Source organism: Oryzias latipes, chromosome 11 (assembly GCF_002234675.1).
Source record: "Oryzias latipes chromosome 11, ASM223467v1".
In the NCBI taxonomy this organism is placed as follows: domain Eukaryota; kingdom Metazoa; phylum Chordata; class Actinopteri; order Beloniformes; family Adrianichthyidae; genus Oryzias; species Oryzias latipes.
In genome coordinates this window covers 15767062-15791623 of record NC_019869.2, presented here as the reverse complement: position 1 = coordinate 15791623, position 24562 = coordinate 15767062, and the positions used below count along the sequence as shown (strand labels likewise).

General features: G+C 40.8%; 3 protein-coding genes across 11 annotated transcripts in view; 2 read left to right on the top strand and 1 right to left on the bottom strand.

Moving 5' to 3' along the window:
- The first annotated feature begins 2076 nt into the window (after window positions 1-2076).
- On the top strand, window positions 2077-10070 carry LOC101165986 (bromodomain-containing protein 2). 4 transcript variants are annotated; one of them, XM_020707172.2, is made up of 12 exons: window positions 2077-2234; window positions 5740-6037; window positions 6184-6321; window positions 6404-6554; window positions 6635-6834; window positions 6918-7424; window positions 7528-7656; window positions 7753-7944; window positions 8056-8309; window positions 8389-8702; window positions 8789-8917; window positions 9028-10070. In XM_020707172.2, exons 2-12 carry the CDS (start codon window positions 5777-5779, stop codon window positions 9153-9155), a joined length of 2403 nt encoding a protein of 800 aa, XP_020562831.1. In that variant the 5' UTR covers window positions 2077-2234; window positions 5740-5776; the 3' UTR covers window positions 9156-10070. The 4 variants fall into 4 exon arrangements, with proteins under 4 accessions (XP_020562831.1, XP_023815694.1, XP_020562830.1 ...); XM_023959926.1 differs by lacking the exon at window positions 2077-2234 and adding an exon at window positions 2250-3088; XM_020707171.2 differs by lacking the exon at window positions 2077-2234 and adding an exon at window positions 2250-3268.
- Window positions 10071-15779: 5709 nt separating this feature from the next.
- On the top strand, window positions 15780-20261 carry hsd17b8 (hydroxysteroid 17-beta dehydrogenase 8). The gene is made up of 9 exons (XM_004074057.4): window positions 15780-15890; window positions 16675-16877; window positions 16951-17067; window positions 17214-17309; window positions 17414-17499; window positions 17587-17671; window positions 19561-19603; window positions 19761-19835; window positions 19938-20261. The coding sequence occupies exons 1-9, from the start codon at window positions 15845-15847 to the stop codon at window positions 19955-19957; spliced, it is 771 nt and encodes a 256-aa protein (XP_004074105.1). The 5' UTR covers window positions 15780-15844; the 3' UTR covers window positions 19958-20261.
- Window positions 20262-21968: 1707 nt separating this feature from the next.
- LOC101154880 (collagen alpha-1(XI) chain) overlaps window positions 21969-24562 on the bottom strand; it is a 46216-nt gene continuing 43622 nt past the window's right edge. For all 6 annotated transcript variants that reach the window (XM_023959920.1, XM_023959921.1, XM_023959922.1 and 3 more), the window contains one exon: window positions 21969-24215. In XM_023959920.1, coding sequence (XP_023815688.1) covers window positions 24069-24215 — 147 coding nt within the window. In that variant the 3' untranslated portion in view covers window positions 21969-24068. The remainder of the gene's footprint in view (window positions 24216-24562) is intronic.

The following is a 24562-nucleotide window of genomic DNA, read 5'->3' as shown; positions in this document are numbered from 1 at the left end:
ACCATGGGTAAAATCTTAGAAGGAAATAATAAATTCCTTGAATGCTTAAATTATTTAGATAAAAGGTACAGTTACCAGATCTTACACAATTTTATAAGTAGCAATATAAAGTGTCCCCACTTGGGTTTGTGTAAATATAGATTTTTTTTTTTGCATGATCATCATACTGTATCAACTTTTAGGTAATACAGTATTTTTTACTTGGAATTTGGAATATGAAATTATACTGAATAGAAAAGTCTCCTTGCACAGGGTTTGTGAGGCATAAATGGAAAATTTGTCAGTGTAGATTGCTGGTAGTGGAAAAATGTAAAATATCTTCTTTATTAAATATTCCACTCACAGAACAATTTCATGCAAAGAAAAAATGTATAAAAAACGTTGTTTTTTTGGGTGTCTGATACAAAAATGCTTCTGAGTTATTACCCATGGCCGAAGATTAAATACCTATGGTCTGCCTGTTCGTTGAACCAACTGCACCCAGCAGTAATCAAAGGATCTGATGCTGCTTAGGAAGAATTTTCAAAGGCTCACTGAAGTAGTTTGACCAAGACCTCAAACACAACCATAAGAAAAAAACCTTTTTTAACATTTAAACAGCTTCATTCTGGTAATTGCATTGGGAAAAAGTTATCAGCACGAAGAAATGTCAGATCTTTTTGTAAATGCTGTACAAAGTTTTGATTAAGAACTAAAGTGTTGTTGTGTTATGTAGAAAGAAAGTGACTAACACTCTTAGCTGCTAAGCAGTGGAAGATGTATAAAATACACGGGTCATGTGACCCATTGATGAAGTCAGAGTGAAAAAATCAGAGGGACAGGAACACAGAGGTGGAGCATTTGCAGGAGAGACAGAGGGAGGGAAAAAACACTGCTGACGATTCAGATGAGGAGAATTCTGATGTAATCCTCCAGCCACTCCCTCCAGTTCTGCTGCTTACACGACTGATTCTGGAAGCAAAAGCTGCAGCATGTTTCTCTTGAGCAAAGGAAAAAAAAAAGAAAAGAAAAGAAAAACGTTTGCCCTCTTTACTGCATAGACATTGCATTATATGAAAGTATAAAATGCTGTAAAGATGAAACAAACAAAAGTAATAATAAATTGCAGTCACATTAAGGATGGTATGACTCACTTTCTCTATTTGCTTTCACTTTTAGATATATTTGGTTTCACTTTTAGAAAATATCTTAAAAAAGCCCCACATGAAAATGTTTAAAATGCTTTGATTTGATAATTTGAGTTTGATTAGATTAATCGGTTTTGAATGAAAACACAGTAACATAACCCTATACAATGTTTGCTATTTTATGTAATGTAAAGGAAACTAAAATGATGTTTTGAATGCTTTGTAGTTTTGAAAGAATAAACAATACTTACATTTGAAACTGAATTAAGAACTGTATCTTTCTTTAAGTGTCTCATTTACAAGTTCACTAAAAAAGGTACAAAATATGTTGACAAAATGTCATTCATATTTTCTTGTTTTCTTAAATCTGGATATTTTATAGTGATACAGTCTAAATTCTAATAAAACCGAAAAAAATAAACAGAAATGCAACTAAAAATTATGAGTGTGATTTAAAGTATGTTGATTTATTAAAAGTTCAAAACCATTTAGAAAAGAGGACACTTAACAAAATTAAGTTTGCAATGACAATGGCTCAGCAGTTATAAACAATTTAAGTTGTGTAGTTTTTAGTTTAATGATCTGTTAACCAAGTTTTCATTCCTAGTAGTTGTACAGTATTACTTTGAAGAATCAACAGAACAATTGTTTCTATTGGGACAAACTCTTAAAAAATATCTTCCTTAACAAAGCATTTCGGAATGGTTTCAGTAATTATGGAAGCACTGAAAGTCGTATTTTGGAATAACAGAACAATAAGATAAATTAGTTGGGCATTAAAAGGGGATCCTATAATCTAATCCATGTTATTTTCCATTCAGCCCTACATAAAGGAAGTCTGTCGTCTAGAATGCTGATCTAGGATCAGCTTCCTGCGTTTTCTGTTAGCAATGCGTCTTCATCGGGTGTGCGCTTGCGCACAGCTCGCTTTGGGAGAGGTCGAGCGCAAACGTCAGCAAAGGACGACGAACATCTCTACTCCTTTTTTTTCCTCTCTTTTTTTTTTAAATAAAAAAAGATTCGTCAGTGTAGAGGAATTATTGCGATCACAGCAGAATATCAGTCGAGGAAGTCTGGATAACTAACTAAATCAATAACGTAAAAAAGGTTTGTCACGTGTTCAAGTCTGACCAATCGGAAGAAGCCAACTCCAACGGAAAATATTGTCTTTGTTCGGATATTTTGCCAACTTTATTGTAATATTTGGGCCCATCTATTTACTTTTCAGGGATATTGTGGATATGGGTGTGCTTATTTTGTTAAGAAAGGATCACCTCTGGAAACGTTTATTGTGGTCTTTGTTCGCTGCCACGTGTTCAAGTTTTAAGAAGCCAGCCTGATTTCATCACACGTCTCCCCTCCCCCATCCACCGCAGGGAGCTGAGGAAGAAGGCGGACATGTTGGAGGAAACGTGTTTGTTAAAAAGTATCGAGGTGGAAGACAAGATGATTTTTGGAAGAAAGGTTTCGCGTTGTTTGGGGATTTTACACAGAGATACCTAAAACTAGTTTGAATGTTTTATGTTTACCTACAATCTTGCGACTTTAATTTTAGGTTTATTTAAATTCAGCTTTTGTTAACATGATCAACGTTCTACATTATTGGCTTTGTTTGATTACATATAGTCCTCCATGTTGTTTTTCTTTATTTCTCAGTGACATTGTGGGGAATATGTAACCTTGGTGTGGGGGATGGGCGTGTTGGTTAGGTAACTGTTTTGTTTAGTATGATTTTAGTGAAGCCCGTTTACATAGATTGATGTGAGCTTTTCTTTTAATTCACTACTAGTAATTTGGTCTAAAGTCTAAACGTAATCCGCCTGTATTTAATAGTTACTGTTTTGGGGGATGTCCTCTATTTCCCCTTTACTGTTTTAATATATATTATTAAGTGTATATTACTCACCTTCTTGTTTCAGTTTTGGGGATTTTTGTTCGAATGTAAAGAAAGAAAAGGCAAGGTTAGTGTGTATAAACTGCTGTGTCATTCAGTCGGTGTAGCTTAGCTAGCGACATGACCCTCCCAATCCACGTAGTCGTCTGCCTGATGTAACACTTCGTTTTGAAATTCAACAAGTTGTTCTTTTCCTTCACGTTTACGGATGGTCGTATCGGTCATCGGTTTTATTTTATTTTCTGAGGTTAGTCTGGCCTTTACGTGCCTTGTTTTTCTGATTTAAATATTTTATTGCTTTGTTCCGTTTCTGATGTTGGCAAATGTTCTTAGCATATTGTTATTTAAACGTTTTTTTGTTTTAAATCCACTGACTATTTGTATCTATCGTACAAATAAGTCATCGATGTTTAAGCGCCCAAGATGGCGACTGCACACGTTTTCTAAAAGACAGCGGATGTGCTGTAAGCGCAGTTGGTAAGGGGGAGGCTCTTGCCGGGGGGTACTTGTGACCGGCTAAACGAACCAATAGGATTCCCTGTTTGTCAGAGCCAAAGCCCGCGTTATTTCTATGGTGGCCAACCCAGGGATCGGCTTTTACTGAGTTGACGTAATGATGATAAAAATCTTTCGTGCTCCATGTGTTTGTCGGTTAATCATGTCACGGTTTTAACCAGTTGGCATCACAGACGACGTTTAAGTCAAGTTTACCTATCGTCTTCCTGAGCTAATTTCTAAGCTTGTAGGTCGTCCTGGAAGGTTTCTCTTCGAGCTTCCTCTGTCTAGTGGGCGTGGTGATTTTGATGGACTTTGTTTCTCGTCAAATAAAACCGAGGAAGGCGGGGACTTAAAGTGCCAGTCCAGCCAATGAAACAGGCTGATGGGCTATAAAAGAACGGGTGTTGTCGCACAGTCGCCATTTCAACGAAGTAGTGTTCTCTGTGTTGTCTTGGCGGGAGCGGAAAAAACTGGCGACCGGAGACGGATCCTGGTTTTGACTGACAAAACAGAATCCGGATTCATCCTGATGGATATGGCTGTCAACCCGCCTTTTGACAGGTACCTACCGGTAACATTGACTTACCTTTCCATCAGTCGGGAAATTACAATAAAATATCTGGTATTTCTAAATTTTTGTGAAGACCGACTTTTGTGACGCACGTATGCACCTGGGAGCAAACAGCGAACCATGGATGTACACCACCCAAATGTACCGGAGATTAAACCTTGGTTATAAAAATAAAATTGGGTGTTTTAAGTCTAACTCGAACCGAGAATGTTGATTTGTACACTGGCGCCATCTTTGGAGCCTCTGCCGTTCTCTCCCGCTGCTTAGAAGCTAACAGTGTTAGCATAGCCTTAAGCAAACACACCTCAAGTTGCCTTGTCATTATTTAGTGTTATTATTATTTAGGGTTTTTTATCACTGGTTTTTAAGAATTGACCCGTTTCATTGTTTTGGTGACTGGGGATCTCTCTGTTGGGTCTGTTGTTCGTACGGCAGAGCCCACATCAGCCGTTGCTTGTACCTGCCGGTTTGTTGTGGTAGCCATGTGGCAGTCAGTTCCCGTCATTATTTTTATTTATACAACTCGTTTCTGTAGTTAAAATATTATAGTGGCTGTTTGGTTTAACTTAAATTAATGTTAACAATGGTGAGTATGGTAAATAATAAACACCCCCCCCCCACCCCTAATAAATGTTTACACCCCGTTGCCTAGTTACGAGACTCATCCCTATTTTTTTACATTATCATTGGCCTATTCTTGTTTTTATAGTTAATGCATTTATTCTCTAAACATTTATACACCTGACATTTTATTTTCATATAGATTTGTTGATTTATGTAACAAAGTATGATTAAATAAAGTACACTAACTGTCAAATGAGTTTCTAAAAGTTGTATCATTTAAGTTGCTTTATACAGATTTTCTTTATTTTTTTGTTTTACAGTTGAAATGTAATTTTTGTTTTTTTTACTTTAACTATTTTTGGAAAATAAATGTCGTCCCTATATTTATTTACAAGTGTATGTTTATACTAAAAGCATCATTGCTTTCCTTCTGCAGCCTTTCATATATAACCATACATTGAAACTTTTTTAGATTAAAGAGAAGGTATTGTGACCCACTAGTAAAAAAAATACAATGTTTTCAGTATCTGATGACACACATTTAATATAAACATTTATCATGATAAGATGTCAATATTGGCCTGTTGGTATAAAATAAATATTTTGCCCGATAGCCCTTTAGATCAGATACCTAGATAAAATATTTAAAGAACCAGTAAAAAAGCACTTTAGCAATATTCCAGTCCCAGTTTTTCTGTACTAGTTCTGTAATGAAGTTAAGACCGCCCGCCCCGCACTCGTGGGCTTTTCTCTCCATACCTTAAGGCGTGTGGGCGGAGCATTAGTTGGTTTAACAAGAGCGGGGCGGAGTGTTGCTGCAGGGCTGCTGACGCTAAAAGACAGGAAGAACTGTCTTGCACGCTGTGAAGGGGATTTCTTGAGCAAAATGAAAGTGGGCGCATGCACAGTTCGAAATGTCATGCTTTTATTTTACATTTGTGTTTATATTGTAATTTCAGTCTTTATACTAAAAAATAGAAATGGTTTTCTTGAACTGGTGAAAATTGAAGGAAATGATTGGAGAAAACATCCTCGTGCCGTTCATGACTGTCAAGAGTTGTGAATTGGATGTTTCTTCTCCACAGCTCTCACACTGGGTATGAGATTGGACATACAGGAGTCATGATGGATCAGAGTGCAGCAGGAAAGCGCATTCGTAAACCCTCGCTGCTCTACGAGGATTTTGAAAGTCCTGGGATGCCCGCCATCAGTCAGATGGCCCCCTCAGGACCCCCACAGCCTCCAGTGAGGGACCCTAGCAGGCATGGAAGGATGACCAACCAGCTTCAGTTTCTACAGAAAGTGGTGCTTAAGTCTTTGTGGAGGCACCACTTTGCCTGGCCTTTTCATGAACCTGTAGACGCCGCCAAGCTCAACCTACCTGTAAGTGAATGTCAGGAATATAAACAGCTTTGTTTTTCTTGTCGGTCCTGTCAGATATTGGTTTGGTTTATATAATCTGAACTTGAGTATTAAAGTTCAGTTTGTGCATAAATGTCTTTAGCTAAACCTGTCTGCTTTCTCTTCAGGACTATCACAAAATTATCAAAACTCCCATGGACATGGGCACCATAAGGAAAAGATTAGAAAACAACTACTACCGCAGTGCCAGTGAGTGCATGCAGGACTTTAACGCCATGTTTACCAACTGTTATATTTATAACAAGGTACGTGAGGCTTCATGAGTATCTACACCTCTGGTAACATTATTAGTTACCGATCATTATTTTAACAAATGTCTTCCTGCAGCCAACAGATGACATTGTCCTGATGGCTCAGTCTCTGGAAAAGGCATTTTTGCAGAAAGTGGCTCAGATGCCTCAGGAGGAGATAGAACTGCCCCCACCTGTTCCACGGAGCAAGCAATCTAAAAGTCTTAAAAAGGGAAGGAACAATTCAAGTAAGCATAGCAGCGACAGAACTTTACATAACATTTAGTAGAGATTCGTTTTATTGAAGTTATGTTTTTTTTTACCACAGTCTCAGGAGGAGTGACAACAGCCCATCAGGTCCCAGCCGTGTCCCAGTCGGTGTACTCTCCTCCCACTCCAGAAACACCAGACTCCATCCTTTCCACACCCCCACAGACAATTCTGACCAAGTGCAGCAGCATCACCCTTCAACCGGAGCAGACTATCCCTGCCATCACAGGCCCACCTCCTACACAGCCTACAGCTAAGGTACACTGTCATTGCTCTTAAGTGTCTTCAGATATAATACTTTGGAATTTGACTAACACGACTCCTGTTTACCTCAATGACAGAAGAAGGGCGTGAAGCGGAAAGCAGACACCACAACCCCAACCACTATGGCAATGCCAATTATGAGCACTCTGGGGGTCACTGGCATCGGCCTGGGGATGGTTGGGGGTCATGACTCCCCGCTCACCCTCACCTCCCTGGGAATGGACCACAGCTCCAGTCTTGGAATGAATCAGGCCATCAGCATTAGCCAGGGGATGGGGATGGGCATGGGCGGCGGAACAATGATGCTCGGCGCCAAAGCAACATCTGGGAGTCGGAGAGGAGTGAGCGGACGGCCCATCAAACCTCCAAAAAAAGACCTGCCCGATTCGATTCTGCCCACTCCTGTGCGGCGCAGCAAGCTGAGTCCGCAGCTGCGCTACTGCAGCGGCGTTCTGAAGGAGCTGCTGTCCAAGAAGCACGCTGCGTACGCCTGGCCGTTTTACAAGCCCGTGGATGCCGTGTCACTTGGTCTTCACGACTACCACGAAATCATAAAGTTTCCCATGGACCTCAGTACCATCAAGGTACTGACCACATGCAGTGGCAGTACTGCAAAGAGCTTAGACAGCACTAATGCAATGAGACGGTTAGTCACTGTCTGAACGGGATCTGCTTTTGTTTTGTCAGAGGAAAATGGACGGCAGAGAGTACAGAGAAGCCCAGCAGTTCTCTGCAGATGTGAGGCTGATGTTTTCAAACTGTTACAAATACAACCCCCCCGATCATGATGTTGTGGCCATGGCCAGAAAACTCCAGGTACAGTCCTCGCTGTTATTATATAGTTGTTATTAAGACCACATCTGGGTTTTTGTTTTGTGTTATTGAACTGACATTTTCTTTTCTTTCTCAAAGGACGTGTTTGAATTCTGCTTTGCTAAAATGCCAGATGAGGCCCCAGCACCACCGAGCTCCACGTCTTCTTCCTCCTCGTCTTCCTCGTCCTCTGAGAGTGAGCTCAGCAGTGACGGTGAGGAGAGTGAGAGCAGCCCGAGCTCTGACTCTGAAGAGGAGAGGGCAAACCGACTGGCAGAGCTGCAGGAACAGGTTTGTACTCTGGTTTTTCTTGCAAACACATCCTCTGTGAAAAATGCTCCTAAGGCTTTTGATGTGTAGATGCTGTGTGCTAATGTCTTTTGTCTTTCTGGGTTTCTCCAGCTGAAAGCCGTTCATGAGCAGCTTACTGCTCTCTCTCAGGGTCCCATTGTTAAACCCAAGAAAAAGAAAGAGAAAAAAGACAAGAAAAAGAAGAAAAGAGTGGAAAAGGAAAGACATCGGAGAATAGAAGACGATCTGACTCCCATCAGACCACCCAAAGCCCCCAAAATGACAAAGACGTCAAAGACTAAGAGGATGGATTGTCCTGTCATACCGATGAAGAAGACTCAGAGCAAGAAAAACAGCAAAAGCAAGTAAGTACTGACCCCTGCTGGATGGAAAAGGAACTGCATGTCTGACGAATCTTACAATCATTTTGTATTTTTTTACCAGATCCAAAAAGGCAGCAATCACCTTCAATATGCCCCATCATGATCCTTTGGTGGGTCATTTCGACTCTGACGAAGAGGAAGACACGGCGCCCATGTCGTATGATGAGAAACGCCAGCTCAGCCTGGACATCAACAAGCTGCCTGGAGAGAAGCTGGGCCGTGTGGTTTACATCATTCAGTCGCGTGAGCCATCGCTGCGGGACACCAACCCGGAGGAGATCGAGATCGATTTTGAGACTCTGAAGCCGTCGACTCTGCGGGAGCTGGAGAGATACGTCATGACGTGTCTGAGGAAGAAACCCAGGAAGCCGTACGGTAAGAAGCTCTTCAACACCTGAGGTTCAGTGACCAGCCGTGGCTTTGCTGACCTATCTCCTCTTATGACTTGTGTGTTTTGGCAGTGAGTACAAAGAACAGTGCTGGAAAATCCCGGGAAGAGCTGGCTCTGGAAAAGCAGATGGAGCTGGAGAGGAGGCTGATGGATGTCAGCGGTCAGCTGAACTCTGGAAAGAAGCCTGCGAAAAACAAACGTAGGTTCATGAACGTGGAGATATGTGCAGATATGAGAAGCTCCACGGAAACATTTGATGGTCCCAAAACACAGTTTTCACAGATTTGTTTCAATTTTTCTTTGTTCCAGCTGATAAACCGGCTTCAGACGTTCACACCCAGCCGTCACGCCTAAGTGCTAGCAGCTCATCCTCAGACTCCTCATCATCGTCGTCTTCATCCTCATCCTCAGACACAAGCGAGTCAGACTCTGGCTGAGGGGGGGATGCCCCGGATTGTCACTAAAGGGTCATGTGACCTGAGGTATCCCTCCCCCCTGCAAGCAGCCTGAACTGTTGCACAACTTCTGAGGGCGGAGCTGCTGCAGATGTGGTCTGCAGAACCAGCTCAGCTAGTGATGTCAACCTGAGAAAGGACAGATGGGATGTCCCCTGCGCTCGCTCATGCCGTCCAGGACAGAGCAGAGGGTGGAGGCCAGAGGAGGACAACGATTGAACCAACATGGGTGGAGCGAGGGATGCTCCATCTCCTGCAGATAAAGATCGATGCATAAGTCGGAGGGATGTGGTGCTAATACCAGAATCTGTCATTTCTGGATGTTTTTTTCCCTTCTTACCATGCTCTCTGTCTTTATGCTGTAACAGAAAAGATGTACAGTGATATAATATGTATTTTTCTTTTATAAAGAAGTGTTTTACGGAGCTAATTTATTCCCTGCTATTTTGGGAACGATTGAACTTGCAGTTTGTGTGTTTAGTTTTTGTTCTCCAGTAAAGAGGAAACGTGTTGGGATGAACGCTGGAGTGTGGAGTCAGGCACCACAGGCCTGTCCCTGTGACGTTCCTCACAGTTTTGAAGCAGAAGCTCCTTCTGCACACAGAAGCACCTTGTTCCAGTAGATGACAGAATGCATGCAATACAGTAGAGCAGACAGACATGTCCTCTCACCTTATCTCTGTCCTTCATGTTGGTCTGGACTCAGACATTGTACAGAAATGTTTCATAGCTGCAGTTTCTGTGTTAAACTTTCTGTTTCCATGTCGGCTGTCTTTTTTTTTTTTTTTTTTTTTCACTCGATACACCTTTTCTGTAAACATTTTTTTAAGTCTGTGACCAATCTGCTAATAAATTGTGAGGACGTGTCCTGTTCACTCACCTGTGCTCTGAGAATCATCTTGCTTTCCTTTGATTTCTTCTGAGGTTTTGTTAGGACTTTTTGTTTCCATGGTTTTCTGTTCCAGCATGAAGCCATCTTAGTTTTTGTTTTAAAACTTTGTGTAAAAAGATTTTGAGGCCTTGAGATCTGTGGCAGCTGATTGTTTGCTCTATAGTGACTGCAGCGCTGAACTGTTCCGTCTCCACTAAATCTTGTTAGTGGAAACGTGAAAGTCTTGAGCTTTGACTTTCAGTCAAATAGCCTCATGCAGACGATATGCACTGTTCATGTGATACTACTGAACTGGTTATATTAGGTGTTTTTATTTTAAACAACTGTGCTTGACTTTGTCTCTGCGAATTAATTTATTTAGGATGTTAAAGAAGACATTTCTTTTTGGATTTGAAGTAATAAAAACTTCACAGAAAAACCAAGATTGAGCATGCGTAAATACTCTTAAGAATATTTTACATTTTTTCCCCCATCACTTTAATTTTAAAATTTTGATTTTCTTTTTAAACCTTCCACAGTTTGTCACTTCTCTGTCCCGCTGTACTTATAATCTGAAGATATGTACACTAAGGGGATGTAGAAAAAACAAAAAAAAGTTGCATCTTTTGATGAGTGGTAAGCTGAAAACCAAATGTCATCAGAATCAGAATCACTTTATTTGCCAAGTACAGCGCATGTACAGGGAATTTGACTTCGGTTACTTGTGCTCTCGTGCAAACTAGCAAGGTAGAAGGATAAATAATAAAGGGATAAATAATATAAAAGAAGGTAAGTGTAAGGTAGCTGTATGAATAAATAAACATAACTGAATAAGGAAATAGATTGAAATAACAAGACAAAAAGATAAAAAATAAAAAATGAAAAATGCAGCAGCAGTAATTCCAGTTGGACAGTTTATGTGATTGTACAGTGTCCTTGAGTAGTCTGGAGTCAGGTGTTCATAAGAGTGACAGCTCGGGGGAAGAAGCTGTCTTTGTGGCGAGTGGTTTTGGTTCGCAGTGTCCTAAAGCGTCGCCCTGACGGGAGGAGGCTAAAAAGGCAGTGTCCAGGATGGGAGGGGTCTTTTACGATCCTGCCAGCCCGCTTCCTGGCACGGGATCGGTACAGGTCCTGAATGGGGAGAAGGCTGGTACCAATAATCCTCTCAGCAGATCTGATGATTCTCTGAAGTCTGTTTCTGTCGTGTCTGGTAGCTGAACCAAACCAGACCGTGATGGATGTGGTCAGGACAGACTGGATTATTGCAGTGTAGAAAATGGTCAGCAGCCCCTGAGGCAGGTTGAACTTCTTGAGTTGTCGCAGGAAGTACAACCTCTGCTGAGCCTTTTTCCGGAGTGAGTCAATGTGAGCGGTCCACTTAAGGTCCCGTGAGATGGTGGACCCCAGGAACCTGTGTGAGTCTGTTGAAGGGACAGTGCTGTTGAGAATTGTGAGTGGGGGGGGAGTGGAGGGGTTCCTCCTGAAGTCCACTGTCATCTCCACTGTTTTGAGTGGGTTCAGCTCCAGGTGGTTCTGGCTGCTCCAGAGGACTAGCCGCTCCACTTCTCCTCTATATGCAGTCTCATCACCGTCCCGGATGAGCCCAATGACTGTGGTGTCGTCTGCAAACTTAAAGAGTTTCACAGAGGGGGCTCCTGATCTGCAGTCATTGGTGTAGAGGGAGAAGAGCAGAGGGGAGAGAACACACCCCTGGGGGGCGCCAGTGTTCAGGATCCGGGTGCTGGATGTGAAGCGACCCAGTTTTACCTGCTGCCTCCTGTCGGTGAGGAAACTGATGATCCACTGACAGGTGGGGAGAGGCACGGCGAGCTGGGACAACTTCTGGTGGAGGAGCTCTGGGACGATGGTATTAAATGCAGAGCTATAGTCCACGAATAGGACCCGTGCGTAGGTGTCTGCAGAGTCCAGGTGGTGCAGGATGTAGTGGAGAGCCATGTTGACTGCGTCGTCCCCTGACCTGTTTGCTCTGTAGGCAAACTGCAGGGGGTCTAGCAGAGGCTCTGTGATGACCTTCAGGTGGTTCAGCACCAGTCGTTCGAAGGATTTCATGACTACCGAGGTCAGGGCGACTGGTCTGTAGTCATTTAGTCCTGTGACTGGGGACTTCTTGGGGACTGGAATGATGGTGGAGAGTTTGAGGCATGCAGGTACCACACACATCTCCAGGGAGCTGTTGAAGATCCTGGTGAAGATGGGAGCTAGCTGGTCAGCACAGACTTTCAGGCAGGAGGGAGAGACTCCATCGGGTCCTGGAGCCTTCCTGATCTTCTGCTTCTGGAACTGTTGACGCACATCTCGTTCACAGATCGTCAGTGCGGATGAGGGGGCAGGTGTGGGGGAGGTTGGGATTGCGGGTAGATCCTGTGTGATGGAGATGGTGGCTGAGGGGGAAGGTGATGTTCTTTCAAACCTTGAGTAGAAGTCGTTAAGCTCCTCAGCCAGGTGGTAACTGTCTGAGGGGCGGGGGGATGGTCTCCGGTAGTTGGTGATGGTCTGCAGGCCTTTCCAAACTGCAGAGGAGTCGTTGGCAGAAAACTGGTCCGTCAGCTTTGCAGTGAAGGACCTCTTTGCAGCCTTGATCTCCTTTGTTAGCTTGTTTCTAGCCTGTTTATACCGGTCCCGATCTCCACTCCTGTAGGCCTCTTCTTTGTCCTGACGTAGTTGCCTCAGTTTAGCAGTGAACCATGGTTTGTTGTTGTTGAATGTGCAGAAGGTTTTAGTCTCCACACACATGTCCTCACAGAAACTGATGTAGGATGTGACAGTGTCAGTGAGTTCATCCAGGTCTGAGGCAGCAGCCTCGAAGACGCTCCAATCAGTGCAGTCAAAGCAGGCTTGCAGTTGCAACTTTGACTCATCTGACCATCTCTTCCCAGTCTTCACTATGGGCTTAGCTGATTTCAGCTTTTGCCTATAGGTTGGGATAAGATAGACTAGGCAGTGGTCGGAGAGTCCCAGGGCAGCGCGGGAAACAGAGTGATATGCGTCCGTTATTGTTGTGTAGCAGTGGTCCAAAATGTTCAAGCCTCTGGTGGGGCAAGTCACGTGCTGTTTGTATTTGGGTATTTCAGCCTTGAGGTTTGCTCTGTTGAAATCCCCGAGTGTAATCACCAGAGAGTCGGGGTGGTTTCTTTCAACCTCTGTGATCTGGTCAGCGAGTTGCTGTAACGCCTCCGTTACGCACGCCTGTGGTGGAATGTAAACACCGACCAGCACGAACGAGGAAAACTCCCGCGGAGAATAGAATGGTCTACAGTTTATGAAAAAAGACTCCAATTGCGGGCTGCATGTCTTCTTTAGCACAGTGACATCTGTGCACCAACCTTCGTTTATATAGAAGCACGTTCCGCCTCCCTTTGATTTCCCCGACAGCGCGGTGTTGCGGTCCGCGCGGTGCAGCTGGAAGCCCGGCAGGTGAAGTGCGCTGTCCGGGATCTGTTCACTGAGCCAGGTTTCAGTAAAGCACAGGGCGGAGGAGCAGCGAAAATCCGAGTTTTTGTTTAGGAGAAGCAGCAGTTCATCCACTTTGTTGGCCAGAGAGCGGACGTTTCCTAGGTGTATGGCTGGTAGAGCGGTGCGTAAGCCACGCTGCCTCCGCTTGACTAGCGCGCCTGCCCGCTTACCGCGTTGACGCCGTTTCCTAATTCCACACAGGGCTGCTGCGCCTCCGATCAGGATCTCCAAAAAACTATCCGTATGAGTGAAAACAGGATTAAAAAGTCCGGCACTGGACTCCCGGATGTGCAAAAGCTCTTCTCTGCTGAATGTAACCGTATTGAATTGAACCACATTGACCTTTATGAAATGTAAAAAACTGCATATGGTTTGTTTATGATCATATTGAATTTTAAATGTTCAATAAAGAAATGACACAAGCCCACATCAAAAATGAAAAATCTAAATAAAATTAGGATTACCTAATGAGTGGACAACTTTAAAATGATCTGGTCACAGAGTTGCTTATATTTAAAATTTCGTGTTTACTTCTACAAAGACGAACAAATGCACAAACACAGTCAGGCCTTTACTGAATTATTCATTGATTTATATAGACATACAAATATTTTACTAAGTGTTAAACAGGAATTCTATGTACGGTACATTTTATTTTATCAACTTTTTTATCACACGATTCGGAGGCAAACCTAACTTGCGCCCTCTTGTGGTCTGATAGGAGAACACAGAGTTTTGTTTTCCTCGCTGATTGAAAGGCCGTCACTTTACATGCATATGCAGTCTTTGCCCTCTTGTGATCAAATTCTAATCTATAATGCTGAATCAATTCTTTGAGGAGGTTTCAGTACATTGCTTGCGTTCATGCTCCTAATTAATTGACAAATAAACCAAAAATTATTCCCCGATTAAAGATTTACACTGTTATCTTGCTTACAGTTTTTCTTAGTCGCTTTAGTACAATTCTCAGATCAGAATGAAATTCCCAAAACTATTTGTTCAATCTTCACATCATGATGTCACTTTTGTACATCATGTAAGCAGTTTCTCACTTCTTTGAACAAGTTGCAATTGCTTTGGTACATCAATGCAAATGATTATGTACAATTCTCCGCTCTTTTCTACATTATCAATTGTTTATGACATGTTGATAACAATGTATTATATAGTTCACTGTGCAATAGTCTTACTCCTCAAAACACCTAGTCACTAGTTCATCGTATAAGTCATTAACTGCAAAATGGTTGACCAAGTTGTCAAAATGTGACAAACATATTTCGCTGCATTGCAAGAGAGGATATTTGCTGTGATGTGGATGAGAATTTGTGGCCTAACATACAGGAAGGACAAGAGGTGTAGGAAGACCTCACCAATTCCTACTGCACTGCCTGTACTGTTGTACAGAATATTGTCCTATCTTTATTTTTTCCGTTTGTGTTACTGTTTGCAGTGGTTTTTTTCTATGTTGGTATGACATGGTCTGTCAAAAAATTACAATAGGAACAATAAAAGTGTAAATGTGAATCTTGTCCAGTCTCTTGCAATCAAACAAAAAAGGTGTAACTTACATTTTACAATAATTGTCATCAAAACTTTAGCCATAGTTTACATCAGAACCTCCCTCTAAAGTACACAGTTATATTGACATGACTAAGTAATTTGACTGTCTTGTTCGTAGACAATGACACAAGGACTTGACATTCTGATGGCACTGACATGTTCAATGACATAAAGACTTAGTTTTGAGAGATGAACTAAAGATTTTGAGCAAGTTACAGGCTTTTGCAAGAAATCCATAGTGTTTTGCTGTTTGTACAAATTGTGTTGAGAAATGCACACACGTATTTGCAAACTTCAATTCTGATCTGAGAATTGTACTAAAGCGACTGAGAAAAACTGTAAATCCTGGTCCAACCCCATCAGGCTCGGAATTTTGCCCTCTAGCGGAGAATTTCAATACTACAAAATCAACTAAAACAAATCGTATATAGCTTCCCTCCTGATCGTTTCAAGGTTGATACTAGCTAGTTTGTATTTAACCATGAATAAAATCATGTTTGGTTCCAAATCAGATAACTTAAACCTATTTTTTAACACAGAAAGGGGTCACTTTAGAAAAGATGTTATAAATTTCATTAACAAATCCATCTTCCCCAGGATTTTTATCGTCCTATCGTTGATTTGCTATAATTATCAACTTTCTCCATGTTAAGGATGCTGAGTCTTGTTTACTACCCTCTTTCTAAGCGGTCGCTCAATGTGTCCATCTTGAACGTGACGCCCTCTACTGGACAAACTGAGAAGCACAACAACAAAGGCAACCAATATGGCGGCTTCCACCCGGCTCATTTCAAGGTTGACACTGGTCACTGGTTAGTTTGCATTTAACTTTTCGTATTGTCTCGCATATAGACAAACGTGTACGATTCATTCCATTCCACAGTGTTTCTTTTTAAATGTGCTATTGTTATCGTCCTCAATGTGTAACTGACTCTGTAACGATGCAACGTGAACTCTGGACTCCTGGTTTATTAAGCATTTACAATTTCGAATTCTTTACTAAATGAAGACTAGATGTTTTGGATGAATGATTTTTTTTTAGCATTTTAGCCCCAAGCTGATTTGTGACTGTTATAAAAGTTCAATCAACAGACTGAGTTTACTCAGTTTTACCAAAAGTACTGTTTTCGTCCTCTTCGGTAACCCGCAGCTTCAGCGATCGCGCATAAATAACATTCCAAGACGATCTATGTACGATAGGACAAAATGTTTTGTAGTTATAATGACTCGACACGTAAGTTCAGGAGTGGGTGTAAGAAAAAGGAAAAGTTTTAAATCAAACAGCGCCGATGGGAGAGGACAGCTTAACAGATTGATAATATTATTATTATTAATAATAATAAATATAATGCTCATAAAACAAATACATTGACTAAGACAAAGAATGATCTTGCCAACAGCCATGTTATTGTTACAAAAATGTCCTTTTGATTGGGTACTTGAAGGTGTCGGCTGACATGTCTGCAGTAAAATAAACCTTTTATTTTTTCTGTTCTTTGCAGAGACTTTGTCTCGTAAATTTGAGTCAGAAGCTGTAGTGTTTTGGTGGACTGTTGCCAGGTTGCCGCCCTAAATGTTCTGTCCTTATTCTCCCAGGAGGAGGCAGTGGAATTGGACGGGCGGTGTGCCAGCGTTTGGCCTCTGAGGGCGCCTCCGTTGTGGTTGCAGACATCAACCAAGAGTCAGCAGATGAGACGTTTAGCAGTCTCCCGGACAACCTCAGAGGTCAGGTCCACATGGCGACTGTGGTGGACGTGTCGTTAAAAGACAGCGTGAAGAAGCTGGTGACCAACATACAGGTGTGAGAAACAGCTGGACTTCTGCTCATCTTCTTGTCCTCTCATCCTCTAACCTGCTGGTGTTTCTGTCCAGACCCGTTACTTCCAGCCTCCCTCAGTATGTGTGAACACAGCAGGCATCACTCAGGACGAATTCCTGCTCAACATGGAGGAGGAACAGTTTGACAGAGTCATTCAGGTCAACCTGAAGGTAGCAGCTTCCTGCTCAGAGCAGCTTTAGATGAACTGTAAATCTCAGAGAAAACCCAGTCTCTTTTTCATTGAAAGGTTTCTGCCTTTCTCTACTTTAAACATTGGGACATAATAACTTATTTACATTTTTGTTATTCCTCTCAGGGTTCATTCTTGGTCACTCAGGCTGTCGCTCAGGCTCTGGTTGCATGTGGAGCTTCCAAAGGATCTATCATTACAGTTGGAAGCATTGTGGGAAAAGTAGGAGCATCAGTTTCCCATAGGGATTATTAAATTATATCTAAAGAGAAGAAGCCTTTTGTTCACTCGGTTCCTCATGTCCTGAATCTGTTGCTTGTGTGAAGGTGGGGAACCTCGGACAGGCAAACTATGCCGCCTCCAAAGCTGGAGTTGAGGGTTTGACGCGCACGGCTGCCAAGGAGCTCAGCAGGTGACATGACAGTGGTAACGGTGCAGCAATTGTCTGAATTGAGATCATTTTTGAAATAGATATTTCCACATTTTCTTTCTTGTCCAGATTTGGGATTCGGTGTAACTGTGTGTTGCCAGGATTCATAACCACCCCGATGACAGATAAAGTGCCAGAGAAAGTTATCAGCAAGGTGCAGCTCACACACACTCTCACAGATATGAACTCTAACCTGAAGTTGTGATGTGCAGCTCTGTTAAGAATTATAAGCAGAAAAAAAGAAGAAAAAATAAAATAAAATGCACATATATTCTCAGATTTGACTCTAAAACTAGAGATGGGCTGATACCGATAACCAACATTCCCCCTGCAACTGTGGCCGATATTAGCTGTTACCAATATTTAAGTGTCGACAGTAACAAAGTGAAGATTTCCTTTTTGTGTCTTCATTAGAAATGCACAACTTTTCTTTTTCTGAACAATCCCATTGTACTTGACCTTTTTAAACATACAGCAAAGGATCTCATAGAAACAAGTATCACTTTAAAACTTTCATATAAATATATCTGAAAGCATTCAGACCATTTATCTACTATTGGAGATGATCGTAAAACGAAAGCTTCCCATTGCCAGTGATGTATTAGGAACAAAATGTATCCCTATAAAAATAAAATTTACCTGAAAACAATCAATTACTGGCTATGAATGTAAACCATAAGCTTCTAATTGCCAGGGATCTATAGGAACAATTATACCGTTCAAAAATAAAGTTTATTTGAAAACAGAACAATATAAGTAGATGTCTTTAATGTCGGACCGATAACCTAAAATTATGCAAATATTGGCCGATACCAATTCTGGCACAGATATATCGCCCATCCCTTTCTGAAATCATGATGCCATTAAAGCTAAAGACAGTTTTTCTCCGTTGTGTGATGGCCAAATAGACATAGACTCAGAGGATGTTACAAAGTCCAGTTTTCAATGACGTGAGCCTCTTGCTGATCACTTTTTAATGTTTGTTTTTATCCTGCGATGAAGAGTTCTGATCCTGCTGTGTCCACATTCTTTTCTAAAGAATGTAAACATTGGAAAAAAAAGCCCAAAAAGACATTCTGCCCTCTGCCTACAATAAGAGTAAATCTGTATTTTAAAGAATGTTTTTGATGTGTTTTATTGTGTTTATCATAGCTATGGGTAGGGCTGCACAATATGAGGAAAACTTGCGATATGCGATATTAGAGAGTAATATTACGATAAGGATATAATTTGCGGTATATAAAAAAATAGAAAAATGCCAAAAACATCCTTCCCATTTCATTGCAACAGTTTAAAATTACACTCCAAATGACCCTCATTGACATAGGAGACAAACATCTAACATAATATGCCTCCATCTGATTGGTAAACAATGGGAAGGCGTCCATCTGATTGGTCAAAGCATAAAGGGATTTATTTGATTCGTTAAAAGCGTCAAGCTGCCATAAGATTGTTTTAACACATTTTGGGTTTACGATTTATTGCGATATTCGCAGTCTTTTGCGATATGCATATTGCAGAGCTGGATTTTGCGATAACGATAAATTTGAGGTATATTGTGTAGGCCTAGCTATGGGTGTATTTTGCATTTTAAAATCCTTTTAAAAATTTGTAAATGGAAAGACAAGGTGGACATTATGGCATATGAAAGACAGATGTGTACATCTGTCAGTTTCTGGGTCATGGGTGTACACTAACTGTTATTATTGCATTGCAGCAATTGATGGTACACAAAACCCCAGAACAACTGGACACACCCTTCAGTTTCACAGTGAATCAACATTTTCTCAAAGAAACACGAGGAAAGATGCCACAGATCATAATATTTAAGAGATGATCTACAGAAGTGAACCTCAGCTTCTTTAACACGTTAAGCCTTTGAGTGTTGAGGTGGATGATTACAATGAATCAACACTGTAATTCTATGATTTAGATCTCTGCAGAGAGAAGATGGGCTGCTGTTAGAATGAAAAGTGTCTCTCCTCTTTCTGAGTTCTTGTATGAGGATGTTCTCATCCCACTTGTTTATCTGGTGTGTTGCAGATAACAACCTTGGTGCCTCTGGGAAGAATGGGAGAGCCTGCAGGTCAAATCAGACATTTTTAAATTTCTGACTACATTTCCTATTTCTCCGCACACTTTCTACACTTGATCTAAACATTGAGAAATGTTTCGTTCTTGGTTTTGTGTGCATTGAAATAAAAGTTGATTCATAAGCTGATCTGTGTCCATCTGTCCTGCAGAGGTTGCTGATGCCTGTGCCTTCCTAGCTTCTGACGACTCTCGCTACATCACAGGGACCAGCATTGAAGTAACAGGTGCCGTCTTGGAACAAAAAAATCCTTTTCACTAAAACTGTTGGGTATTTTTAAAGCGTACCTTCCATCTAAAGCTGAGTTTTTAAATGGTGTCTTTTTCAGGTGGACTTTTTATGGGCTGAACCAGCTGTCTGCCACACAAGTGAACACAGCAGGAGGCCGGCTTTGCTGCTTGGAATATCCATTCATTCCTTTCCCAAAGCGACTTCCTCCCTTCCGGGGGTCACAGGGCTGCTGGATCCAATCTCAGCCACTCTTGGGGATCACCCTGGATGGTTCCCCAGTCCTTCACACGACTGCTTTGGATATGATTACATATATTGACCAGATGACTCCAAATTTTGATCATGATTAAATGAAGTCACTTTCTGTACTCAACAAATGTTTTAAAATAAATGTAAATAATAAAACAATTTCCTATTAAAATTTGTATTTATTTAATCATGTAATGTAACTGTTGGCACATTCTTTGTGTACTTCAGTTTGGACAGCAGGAACCTAAATCTTTTCTTTTAACTATCACATTTTCAGAAACTTACTTATTGCTGTTATTTGAAGTTTAAAATATAATACATTTTATCAACACACATTATTTGTCAAAGGGTAAATACAAATTTTTAAACATTAACTTTTTGAAAAAAGCACACAGAAGCCTTTTCTGTTTACATAGTTCTTATTTATATCTTTTTTCTTTTAAAACTATACTTTTGCTTTATTACATTACCTAAAATATGTATTGTTTAGTGATCTATCCTACAAAATTATTTGTCTTTTGTCATGAATCAAAGTGAAGACAGTGAAAGTTTTTCTGAAGTATGCTCCTTCCCTGTATTATGAGTTTTTTATGTGTATTTCTTTTTCTTTACTATATGCTAATAATAATTCGTTACGGGTTTCTCAATCTAGCTCTTCCAATTACAGTGAAATTCTGAAATCGATTCTACATCTTTGTCGCCCCCTTGCGGCAAAACCTAAGAGCAACATCATACAATTTTCTGGTGTGGAGTATTCCAAGCAATGAGTCATGGAGTGATATTTCTGCCACCTTAATGAGTTATTTCGCTAGAGGAGACACGCCCGCTTGAGAAGCCTGGCCGGCGGTGGCGTAGCGCGACGCCATCTTGGTGAGGTCGACGGCCCCCACATGACAATGCTTTCTATTGCTTTTAGTGGCATCTAATAGCTTTTATATACTACATATTTTTACATTTATATATATTTATACAAATATATAAATATATCATAGATTATATATATATATATAACATATATAAATACATCATTTGTTGTTGTTAAATAAGAGAAACAGTCAGCGTTAGAAGTTTTAAACCTCTTTGACATGTAATTTAAATTATTTAGAAAAACCCAACAACAACAACAATAATAATAATAAATCCATAAGAACCATAAATAATAACAATAAATAAATAATAAGTCAATAAAAATAAATATAGTATTATTATTATTATTAACAACAACAATAATAATAATAATAGATGTATACTGATTATATATATACTGATAATAGATTTATACTGATTCATGTGAGTGATCAATTTGGTGTAACTGACATCAAGGGTCATTTCAAGCGAACAGTTTGGCCAGTCTTATCAAAATCTGTTTCCACAAAATGTTTTCAACATAGATGGCCAGACTGTATTGCTAGTTGGTACCAAGTGATCCATCTGGGTTAGCTCTTTTGATAGCTAAGGCCCACTTTTTCCTTAAGTCTGAATCCATTGGAAACCTGCAAGAAAGGTTCAGTCACTGAGTCAGAAATGTATAAATCTATATTACCATATTAGCCTAGTATGCTGTATATAGGTTTAACAAAATAAAGTTTACATTTATGTCGGCAGCAAATTATATGCACATCATGCAGCATGTTGATAATAGCCCTGCAGCATCATGCATGTCAACATGTGTTCTATTAATGAAGCCCCTGTAGCATTACAAGAGTCGCATACAAACCCTTTTTTTTTGGGAAGGGGGACACCACCTTACAGAAAGAAGGAAAAACCTTTTCAGTAATTTCTTGTAAATCAACAGATAAGTGCCTTGTGGTCATTTGCAGTAACTGCAGGTAGTGCATTTACAAAAAAGGTTTAGAAAGAAAAACACCAGTCAAGTTGCTCTTTTTAAAAAGATTATATATTACAGAAACACGAATTTCTTTAAAAATTACTTACAGACATTATAAAATATCGCATCTTTTTTCAGCACCATATTATTTTAATGTTGAAACATTGTCAACACACTGAAAGCAAATAGTTGAGGTCATTTTCTTCTGTAATCATCTTTTTTTTTTTTTAATTTGGTAATTCCTCCCTGTTTTCCTGCTATAAAATATACAAAAAGAAAAAAGCAAACAAACAAAAAAATAAGCCCAAAGCAGAACCCGAGTAAGAAATCCACCCCTCTAATTTTATTATTTACTTTGTTTCCTCCCTCTCACAACTCTCTTCTTAACCGCTGTGCTCCCAGACAGAAACAGAAGGCCACACGATAATAATGTTTAGTCTCAAACTGTTAAATGGTGAGAAAAACAGCAGCAAAGACACAAAAGTGTGACAGAACTGGAGAGCCACCATTTAATCATTGGAAGCAAAATGTAACAGTACAGTACAGTTGATGAAAACACTATAGAGGGTTATTACAATAAGACACGGCCACAGATTTTCTTTGGTGGTATGGAAGGAGTTTGGACGGGGAGTGAACACAAACATCACAACTCAGGATGGCTGTAAGTTCAGAACATATGCTTCACTCGCTTCAGTTAAGCCGCGGCAAATAAATAGAACTGAAAAACACCACATTTGACTGAGATATTCAACGTTCTTTGTTACTTTAATCTCAGAGAACCCTGTTTGTTTTAAATAAATACAATAGAATAACACTAGTTCTGTACAAATGGAATGTAATGCACATTTCCCTCGTAAAAAGGCTTTGAGAAATTGTATAGAGACTACAGGAAATGGAGGGCTTCTGAATAATTAGCACCATGCCACACAGTTTCACTTAAGAACATTTGTTTATTGTGACTGCAAAAAAACAGAGATTTGAAATATCCAAAAAGTGACTCAGCAAATACTGCAGTGGTGAGAGGAGGCCGCCCAGGTTTCCTGATCAGGGATTGAGCAACCATAGGTGCTTCTGGAAGGCACGCATGGCCATCACTGATCAGTCACTCACCTGTTTATTTTTCCTGATTTCAATCGAATCCGTTTGTTCAGAAAACGAGCAGTTCTGATATTTCTGCTGCTTTCAGGGTTGAGCGAGGAATCTGGATTTCAAAAAGCACCATCAGAATAAACATCTGTCATCAGTTTGAGTCGTGAGTCACATTTTTAGACATTTTTCAAAGGGATCTAAGGTGGCGAAGATACAAGAATGGAAGCATAGCTTTCTTAAGTTTAAAAGAAGCAGAGAAGACCACTCAAGTCCGCACAAACCTCCTGGTCTTATATGGTCACTGTTGTGTTTTCTGAGGGAAAACTGCTGGTGATTTTTCTTTGGTTCTGGGGATTAAAAAAGTCTGTAAACTGAACATCACTCTGTGAGCAGCATGACGGCTAATCTTCTGAGTATTCCGTACTTTAGCCTGACTTCAGATTTGGTTTGAAACTTTTGATGTCTAAAGGAAGGAACAGCTGGAATGACTCATCATCAGGTAGAAGAACGTCAGTCATGCTGCCTGCAGTGTGAACGTAGAAACAAAAGCTGACTGTGACCCTTTTTGTGAGGATGGAGAGGGGGAGGTAGAGCAGAAAGGATGAGTGGGAATGAAAAGAGTGTCAGCGGGGAGAAGAGAGGAGTGAAAGGGGGGGGGCTGGAGTCAGGGGTGTCAGGCCTCAGGCTGCCGGCTTGCTCTTCATCTCAGGTCGGCTTCTTGTTGTTGCCTCCCTCCAGGTTTTTTCCTCACAGTCACGCTCCCCGTTGATGTTTCCTCCTCTTCACAAGTTTTTCTTACTTTTCTCCTCTTTTCTTTTTGGTCGTCCTTTACTTGCTGGGGGATGTCGCTTTCCCCAGCTGTGCACGAGAGCGAGTGTGTTTGTCTCACAACAGCTTCTGCGTACACAAGTGTGTGTCTGTGTGGGTATGTGGCTTTTATATCATTTACAAGTTAATTTACAAATTACTGGGCATGTAGGTTTATCATAGTAGTGTCTCTCTAAGTGCATGCGTGTGTGTGCGTGTGAGTGTTTGCATGTGTTGTTCTCTGTGTGCTTGTGTTTATCCTTGGAAACAGACAGGTCCCACTTCAAAGCCAAACTGCTGGTTGCTCTCCCCAAAGTCTGACACCTGGATGTCCAACAGAGGAAGATGCTCCACCTGCGGTGTGTTGATCTCCAGGATTGTCCTGTCAAAGCCCTTACGGTACTGGAAAAAGAGACACACATCAACGTAAGACGTCGGAGCTTTGAACGAGATCGCAGCCTTAAATACAATATAAAATTAGTTTTTGGGTGCAAATACATTCATCTGGCAGACTCGGTTCAATTGGACAGAACCAATGACAAAAAAATGTGTATTTTAGTTTTGTTTGGTTTGCTTTATGTAGAATGTACTAAAGATTAAAACAGTCGCAACAGATGATATAACAGTACTTTGTGGAAGCAACCATTCAGGCTTCCACGCCGTGCGTTAATTTCTGATAATGCACACTTTGTTACCCTTACTTATATTCCTATGTGTAGTTTCTTCTTCTTAAAATCTGTTTTCTTCAA

Excerpts from the sequence above, each read along its gene's own strand:
- LOC101165986 (XM_004074058.4), top strand. The coding sequence starts at position 3,902 with ATGGGCTATAAAAGAACGGGTGTTGTCGCACAGTCGCCATTTCAACGA. Across the intron at positions 4,081-5,739 it reads GTCAACCCGCCTTTTGACAG|CTCTCACACTGGGTATGAGA; the intron begins GTACCTACCGGT and ends TCTTCTCCACAG. Across the intron at positions 8,310-8,388 it reads AAGAAAAACAGCAAAAGCAA|ATCCAAAAAGGCAGCAATCA; the intron begins GTAAGTACTGAC and ends TTTTTTTACCAG.
- hsd17b8 (XM_004074057.4), top strand. The coding sequence starts at position 15,845 with ATGGCGGCTTCCACCCGGCTCATTTCAAGGTTGACACTGGTCACTG. Across the intron at positions 17,068-17,213 it reads TCATTCAGGTCAACCTGAAG|GGTTCATTCTTGGTCACTCA; the intron begins GTAGCAGCTTCC and ends TATTCCTCTCAG. Across the intron at positions 17,310-17,413 it reads TTGGAAGCATTGTGGGAAAA|GTGGGGAACCTCGGACAGGC; the intron begins GTAGGAGCATCA and ends GCTTGTGTGAAG.